Below are 8,791 nucleotides of genomic sequence, written 5' to 3'. Positions count from 1 at the left end.
GTTGAATAACTGGTTGTCCCATTTGATGAGCAGGGATGTGGCAGGCAGAGGTTATGTATTGATCCGGGGAGCTGATGGCAAACAGACAGACCAACATGCATCTGCCAAAGGCACTGCTCAGGCTCTTGGTCACTGTAGGGATGCCGCCCTCGATTTCAAAGCAGAGACCTGGCTAGACAGCGGCTTTGGGAGCAGTAAGAAAATGAGCTGGTTTAGTGGCTCTTTGCTCAATCAATGGGAGGCCTCTCAGCATCCTCATGCTCCTCTTTCTCCCCTTGCGTTTGGTCTCTTCTGCTCCCACGCAGTGACCTCACTCCTCCGATGGGGCTGGCAAAAAGCCGGATGGTTCAGCGGCAGAGCTGGGGGAGCCTGGGGCAGCCTGGAGTTCTAGTTTGGGGTTTTTATACTGGTAAAGTGTGTCTGGAAGGGGCTGGACCAAGGCTGGCACAAAGCAAGCAGCAGGAGTACGTGTGGGGGTGAAAGGTCCCACATCTGCTCCTGGCTCCCGTCCACAGCATCTCCAAGAGCACTTTCTTCTTTGGGAAGGAGCATCTTCACTTGAATTAAACTATTTTTTAAGTAAGATGAAACTAAAGCTGCTTTATCTCTGACTCCTTCTGAAGAGCACGGCTAGGTAGTTGTGACATGCCTTTACTGATCTTCTGCAAACTGTAACTCAGACCTCTTTGACTGAACCTTGAACAGCAGATGCTGCCTTGTGGCAAACCATAACATGGACTTTCTGAACACTTTGTGAAGATTAGTATTGATATGAGATTAGAAAACGTCATGTGGATTTCCACTATTTGTAGTTGTTCATATTTTCAAAGGAGTAGGGTGGGGAAAGGATGAACCGAGGAGGGTAAATATCATTGTGCAACATGTAAACAAATTGTACTTTATTTAAAAGCAGTTGCAACAGAGATGTTGTGTGTATTGCTGCTGAATACAGAGGAAGAATTTGTCTTACTGTAAAATACTGATTGTCAGGTGGATTTTATTTTCAGTTCTGTTGTTTTTTGGTTTAGGTCCTGTTTAATATGGTTGTAGAAGTGCCTCGTTGGACAAATGCAAAAATGGAGGTAACTAAGAAAAATACCTTGATTATATAGATATTTATGAAAGTTATGACAGTGCAGTCGCTTCCAATAGTCAGTGTTTAATCAGAGCATGGATTAGTCTTTACACATAAAATTTTCTCTCTTAAAAAATCAATTTGAAGTTGTGTGTACAGATACTTTCCTTGTGATTATTAAAAGTGTTGAGGTTCTAATTTTGTTTCCTGCAGAGCGCAGCATACAGAGTCCTAGAGTACTGGCTTGCAGGACTTTGTCCAACAATTAGTCTTAACTCTTGCTTGCTCACAGAGCATTCCACTCAGAGGATTTAATTCCTCTCACTTCCCCTGTATAGCGTGCTATGCTATATCCTGACAAATGGAGTCACAGATGAAAAAGCATTTCTTTGTGACAACAACAAAAAAATAATACTTGAGGACGTCACCGATTGATTGAAAGTTATCTGCTCTTGCAGGGAGATATTTTAAAAGTAGGGCCTAGCGGGTCGTTCCTGTGCAGTTACAATATAGAAGTTGAGTAATGCTTCATCTGTAGTGTTTGTGAAACAGCATATCTCACCAGGATATGTCCTGTCTTCCTGAACGTTTGTATTAATTTTACATGTTTCCTGCGTGTTTTTAAGGAAGTATGTGGTTGAGCTGTTAACTATTTTGATTATTAAAAATAACACCAAAGAACCTCCCAAGCTGTTATTTCAGAATTTTGCTTTCTCCTTTCCCTGATGATGTAAAATCGTTTGAACTGCGTTTACCACCACAGATGTTATTCTGCAAGGAGTGTTACCTTGAATATTTACCTTGTATTTTAATGATTTATTGATGATTTAGTGATGATTTATTGTGGAAGCTGAGTTCTCTTTTGCAGAGTTTCCCTTTGACAATGCTGTTTGAAACCTTTGCTTAAAGCTCAGATTGCTCTCTCTTTTCTTCTCTTGGCACATTATGTCAAGGGTAGAAAAGCTTACTGTCATGTTAGGTTCAGAAATCAGTGGGTTTAGACTTTTCTGACTTGATAAGGAGACCAGATGTAGTTCTCTGATCTATAACTAATCTCTATATATTAATATGTGTAAAAATTTCTGTGTTAATTGTTAAGGCAGTTGTCTTGCCCTTGCGTCCTGGCAGTCCTTCAGTCCAGACTGTGGTAAGGTGCTACTACCAGCCCTTGTCTGCACCTTTATGCTGAGATTCCCTCATGTGGAATGGAGACTGTAGGAAATGAAACCTTGCCTTAGAATGAATGTTTTCCACTGTTGGATCTCCAGGGATAGATCTCCTGCTCATCTGTTGTTTTTTCCCTTGATTTTACTGAACGTGTGTTTCATGAGAATTTCATCTGTTGTCAGTTACTCCTCTCTGTACCAGTTTACATCAAGAAAAAGCATTGCTGACCTCTGCTTCTGTCAAAGTCCCAGGTGGCATAGTCAAGGTCTTCACTGTTAAGTTATGACCAGAAGCGTATAGAATCAAGTGTGAAAGCAGATACGTATGAACCTTGGGGAGGGTTTACTTGAGTAAGTGCATGCTATTGACAGCTTGGTGTGGTTCAAAAATGTGGAATTCCCTTGGAATAACTTTAGTTGTAGTGCCTTGAGTAAATTACAAGCCTGCTGTAAAATGAGTATGGACTAAGGGCTGTGTACTTATGCATGCAAGCTATGTACCACCTGAGCCAGTATAACCACTTGAGCCTGTAAAAAATGTGATGCCATTCAGATGAGTGTTGGTAAGCAAAAGCCAAGCTAACATGGTTTGGATTGTGGTGTGGAGAGTCGAAAGGATGGTTACAGTGAATTAGCTGGTGTGTGGTAGGAAACTCATATGGCAGTGGGTTTGTATTGTAGATTTTGGGGAGGATGATGACAATAGTAAACATTCGAGTTTAATTCAGTCCTTCTGTGTGTGCTTCTTTAGGAATAAGAATGCCTTCTTCCAGTGCTAGGTTAACTTGTTCCAAAGCTGTGTTAAGTTGGTATTTGGTGACTATGCAGAACTTGTGCTTACTAAAAAGCATGTGAGAGGTGGTGGAGAGAAGGGGTGAATGAAACAGGAGAGCTGTGAGCCAAGGGTGAGAAGATAAAATATTTCCCCTGTTCATGTCAAAGTCCCTGGTATCAAAAGAACTTGTACTATAAAGTGCAAGAACTTCTAACTTAAGTTCCTTTCAGAATTTATGTTTGACCACGACAATTTCCTTATAAATTTATGACTTTCTCTTCTAGATTAATTTTTTCTTGCATACTTCACAACATTTTTTAAAACCTTAATAAGCTGCTTTTTTGAACATGACCCTTGAGATTTAGAGTGAGGCCATTGTACTTTTAATACTTCTCAAACCAAAAGCACAGGCTCCCAGATGGATCTTTCTGACTGGTTGGCCACAGAATGAATTACTTTCCATTTTACCGTTCTCTTTCTCTCTCTTTCTTCTTCATGATCTGCTTAGATTGCCACTGACGAGCCGTTGAATCCCATTAAACAAGACATAAAGAAAGGCAAGCTTCGATATGTGGCAAATATCTTTCCTCACAAGGGTTATATATGGAATTATGGTGCCCTCCCACAGGTAACATTTTTGTTATAATGGTGAAAGTTTTCTGTCTTCTGTGAAAATTGCCTTGTAAATCTTGGGTACTGCCTGAATGCAAATCAGTTGCAAGAAGATTGTTTCTTTTTGATACATTTATAAATTAGGATTTTATTTTATATTTGAACTTTATTGTGCCCATAAATTCTGGATGTGGGTGTAAATATATGCTATGTTTCAGGAAGGAGTTAAATGATAAAGAAATCTCAAATCTTTAGTTTGCATCTCTGTACTGTAGTGACAGAACTAAACTGTCATGGTCTGCCATTCAAGAATACTTTGTCAAGTAGCCCTTTTCTGCTTAAAGGAGGCATTTTTTAAAAAAACTAATTTAGGATTTTCATGTATTGCAGCATAAATTCTAACTTGATATCTCTTACAAAGAGGAACAGAAGGGCAGTTCTTTTTTTAGATTAAACCTCAACTGCCTTAGTTAACTTTTCTCTGAACTGTGAGACTTTACTCATCCTGACATATTCAAAACTTTGAGCCTTGAAAAAGCCCAGCTAATGGCTGAAATTTTGAGCGTAGTGAAAAGTTTTAAATGTTTCTAATTTCTGTTAATATCACTTTAGACTTAAATTAGTGCTGAAGAATGTGATGTGATGTAATTTCTTTTCGTTACACTTAACCACATAAGCAATGAAAGTTTACTCCTGAAAATCTGCTTATGTATTTGATTGCTGAAGGGGAGATACCAGGCAGGTGCTGGAGTATAGCAATGAAATTCTTATCCAGCCAGCAGTCTCAGTACATCAAGTTTCTGCATAGGTGTAGTAGGGAACTGTTCCATTTAGTGTTTTGAAATTCGTGTACCTCTCAGTACAAAGACGAAATTAAACATTTGGATATTTTCCTGCACAAAGTGAGTTATTTTGGACTGATGACACTCTCCCCAGGAGAAATGGTAAGCTCCCCGTGTTACTCTGAGTCAGAGAGGACTGGAGACAATAGTCATTTTTATTTTCTGAATAATTTTAAAATACCAGTTGGATCATTACACCTGTGATTGTTGAAGTCTAGATGATATTCCAGATTCCTGCTAGAAGCTGTAACAAAATCCAATTCAGTGTCTCTTTTATCACAAGAGGACTTTTCATCAGGATCAGCAGTTGCCAGAAGTTCAGCTCTCGTATATGTATACTCAGAAATATTTCATACCTAAGTCTAAAAACTTTAAAAATCTAATTGGCTGCTGACAAATCCATACCAAGGAGCTTGGTTAGCTCAAAGCCTAGATGTTTTGAAAGCAACTTAGCACTAGTACCACGCTATTTAAAGATTATAATAAGAATGTAATTGTAAGATGTAGTAGCTTAACCCCTTAATCACTAGTATCCAGAAAAATACATATTCACGGTCCTCTGATGCCTTAATCACTGGAATTTGATGAAGTGTATCTGTTGAGTTGTGGATGCAGTTAATATTTTTGTTACTGAGTCCTCACTAATCCTTGTCCTAAGCTTGTCCTGAGTATGAGGATGGGTTTTACTCAACATCAGTACATTGGCTGTTTATTTGTTTGGGGTTTTTTTCCCCATTAAGCAAGTCCGTTCTCAGAAGGCTGATGTTTTCATTGGTGTTTTTATTAATCTTAGTAATTTAGTGGTTAAACGAATTGTAATTGTAGATCAGCTGGTAACTGATAATTTTATTTCCTTTAATAGACCTGGGAAGATCCAAACCACACAGACGACATTACAGGATGTTGTGGGGATAATGATCCGATTGATGTTTGTGAAATAGGTTCAAAGGTTTGTCTTTATCTGGATTAATTTAATTTATCAAGGTTAATTTAATAACTTGGTTACAATTTCTGGAAGAGAGGGGCAGATGGAAAACAAGAGTATATGGTATTAGTCTCAGGGGGTGACAAAAGTATGAATAGAGGATCCGAGGAGGGAATAAGTAAGGAAATGGTGATTTTTAAAAAGGAGGAAAAAAGCAGGATTTGGTAAAGTCTGTGTACTGGATAAAAAAGAAAATGAGAGACCACTACCCTGAAGTTCTGTGGCTGGCCAGTGAGTTTGGGGTACTGTAGGTGAGGGTTAAGATTTTTGAGTAAGGAAAAGATTGCTTTCTTTTTCCCTTGTTGACAGTACTGAAGCTAGGAATAGGTTTTTGAAAGATGAGGAAGTATGGCAGAGTCATGCTCGTAAAAGTACAAGGTCAGACCCACAAAAGAGGTAGGTTCAAGTTTTCTCATGGGTACAGACAGAAGTAGATCCCTCTTCAGAGGAGAAGACAGGAGCTTGTTGCAGTTTTGATATACAGAGGGGATGGATGAAAAAGAGGTGCAGCAAATACCGCCTGTTAGGTACAGCAGAAGAGTTTAGCTCTCTGAAAGAAAATTCTGTGTATCTGGAGGCAGCAAAGAATGGACCAATCCTTTGTGATATCGAAGATGAGGTTATGAAATGGGTAGTTTGGAAGAGGGACATCTTAAGTAAGGGCAAATTTAATTGACAACCTCAGCAAGGTGGCTTTATTTGAGGAAAGAAACCTAAAGCTGAATTTCAAGGGATCCACAAAGAGCTATGAAGAAAATATTAGCTGGGTGAGAAGGTTCCCAAGAAAATGCAAAAAAGAGTTGTGCAGATATTTCTGGGGAAGGAGTGTGTGTTTACATGTGTATACTGGAGTTTAGAGGAAGGGACAGCAAGAGGTAAAGATCGAGAGTTGAGAAAGTAGACTAGAGTGGAATGAATTAAAGTGTGAGATACTTTCGACTTGCAGTTTGGGGTGAGGATCAAGGTGTGTGGGGGGAAGTAAGGCAGAAGCGGGAAACATTTTCTAGCTTCTCTACTTAAATACCGACTGGAGAATTGAGAGTTGAAGAATAGCAATGATGAGAGAAATTCAAGTAATGTTAAATAGATGTGTACTGGATATACAGATCTATCTTGCAATTCTGTTAGCTGCTGGTCAGATATGTAGTAAAAGGTATTTTGCGTGTAAGGTAAAAGAGAAATCCTCTATAGTGTCTTCCAAATCTTTGTGAGATTATGTTCTATTTCAGATTCGTTCTTCTGGTGAGGTTGTTCAGGTGAAGGTCTTGGGTGTTTTAGCTCTTGTTGATGAAGGAGAGACAGATTGGAAGATAATCGCTATCAGTGCGGATGACCCAGAAGCTCAGAAAATCCATGGCAAGTATTGTTATCTTTCTTAATAGAAGTTATGTCAGCAACTTGCACAGCAGAGTGCTACCTGAGTTTAGACCACCCAGAACAAGAAAAGGCAGACAGCAGAAAGGCAAGTCTTTCTGTCGTTGTTTAAATTAGGTGCTTCCTTCAAGGAGGCCATGTATGCTTTCGCACTAAGCTTTTGAAAAGGTTCACTTAATTTTTAAGAGGACCTGTCATGCAGAAAGTCTTTTGATTTCTGAAACACAACTGCCTTAGAAAGTGACTTGTTAAAATCACAGGTTTATCTTCTGTGTAGTAGTGCATGTTTACCCGCTCAGATTATGTTGCACACTGCTATTTTCCTTGTTGAAAGTGCTTGTTCCTTTTCTATGTGCAGGCATTGTGTTGCATTCTGAAAATCTCCAACGTTTTGTAACTGGGTTACTTCCAGGGTTTGGTTCCTAATATGAACAATTAAGTTTCACTTTTTAGCTTAAAAATTTGCAAAGTAAACTGCTAATGCAGCTCACCCTAATATCACCTTTGAAGATTGACTAGCTGTGCAGGGGGAAGTATCCTGTCCAGACTTGTCCTCCTTGTGACCGTTCTTCTGGTATACAAATGGAATTCACGTACCAAAATGTGTGTGTGTGAATAGCATGTGAGATTGTGTTCTGCCTGCTGACTGTTTGAGAAGTACATAGACATGGTAAAATTGCAGGGAGTTAGTTACAGCACAGGCAAAGTGCAGCTTTTCTCTGGATAAATGGAGGTTCACCTTGAATGCAATGTTCCTGGGAATCATGAGAATTAAGGGATGAGGTTTGTCTAAAAGTTAGTGACCGTTACAAGGCTCGAAACCACATATACCATCAGGTATGTACAGTCAGAGCCTGCTCTTTGTTCTTAGGGAGCGCCAAGGCGTAGGCTGGCTGTTCTGTAGGAATGGGGCTATCCAGTAGCTTCTTAAGGAATTGTGTTTCTGGGCCATTGAGGTTTTTTCCTGGTTTCTGAATGTGAAGTAAGTATATCACTGGACTTGCCCTTCATTCTCAGTTTTCTTGCAGGTTGCTTTCTCATGGAGAATGCTTGGCTTGTGGGGAAAGAAGGGGAGAAGAGAAAACAAGGAAAAAGAAACTCGTGGGTTGATGCTGATTAAAATAATTGGGCAGATAAATTACTGCATAGTGTTTATGACTCTTAATCTCGAACTGTCAAAGTAGTTAAAGAAGTTCAGTTTAAGGAAATAATACTAAATAATGTAAGTGTCAGTAGTTAAAAGACAATTGGTTAGCATTTTGTTTCTGTTTTTTGTACACTGGTCTGTTTAACTCTTACCTTTTTTCCTTACAATTTCTGAGAGAGTTTAATCAGAAAAAAGGGTGTGAGAATTTGAAAGGAGTCCACTAAGTTGTGGCAAAACTGGGACAGTTTATGCCACTGGATTAAGTTGATCTATTTGAGAGCCTTCTGTTTTGTTTGGTTTTTTCAGGTAATGACTGGTTTGTGTCAGTTGTGTTTACAACTTTAGTTTGGGAGGCAAATAAGAGTTTTAGTCTTGTTAAAAAAAAAAAAAAAAGGAAAAAATGGACAAACCATTGATGTAGTTGATCTCTGTGCGCTCTTTCTTATTAGAGAGTAGGTGCAAAACATTGAGAACTCTACAGAGAAGTACAGAAATATTTATCCAGTTTAATACTTTTTCCTTATGGGACTGGAATTGCAGTTCAGGATTTACAAAAGAAAAGAAAAAGGAAAAAAAAAAGCCCCCATCTGCTTTCACAAAACATGACTAGCTTGCACTGTTTAACAGCAATCCTTCTTCAGTCTGAAAACAAACAAATCTGTTGGAGTAGGCAGTACAATATGTCCTTTTATACTTGTTTGTCCCCTTTTCCAAAGATGTTAATTATTTCAACATAAAAGGATAGCAGCTACAAATAAAACTGGTATCTCCCTCAATAATTGACGTGCTGCTGTGTTATGGTGGTGGCCTCCTAG

General features: G+C 38.9%; 1 protein-coding gene across 1 annotated transcript in view; it reads left to right on the top strand.

Annotated features, from left to right (window-relative positions):
• The first annotated feature begins 1,030 nt into the window (after positions 1-1,030).
• PPA2 (pyrophosphatase (inorganic) 2) overlaps positions 1,031-8,791 on the top strand; it is a 24,787-nt gene continuing 17,026 nt past the window's right edge. Inside the window, exons 1-4 of the mRNA XM_010136358.1 lie at positions 1,031-1,082; positions 3,525-3,644; positions 5,333-5,419; positions 6,685-6,811. Of these exons, the coding sequence (XP_010134660.1) occupies positions 1,041-1,082; positions 3,525-3,644; positions 5,333-5,419; positions 6,685-6,811 (376 nt within the window). The 5' untranslated portion in view covers positions 1,031-1,040. The remainder of the gene's footprint in view (positions 1,083-3,524; positions 3,645-5,332; positions 5,420-6,684; positions 6,812-8,791) is intronic.

This window comes from Buceros rhinoceros, unplaced genomic scaffold (genome assembly GCF_000710305.1).
Source record: "Buceros rhinoceros silvestris isolate BGI_N320 unplaced genomic scaffold, ASM71030v1 scaffold12475, whole genome shotgun sequence".
Taxonomy (NCBI): Eukaryota; Metazoa; Chordata; class Aves; order Bucerotiformes; family Bucerotidae; genus Buceros; species Buceros rhinoceros.
The sequence above is the reverse complement of the archived record's forward strand: the minus strand, read 5'-3'. Positions and strand labels throughout refer to the sequence as shown.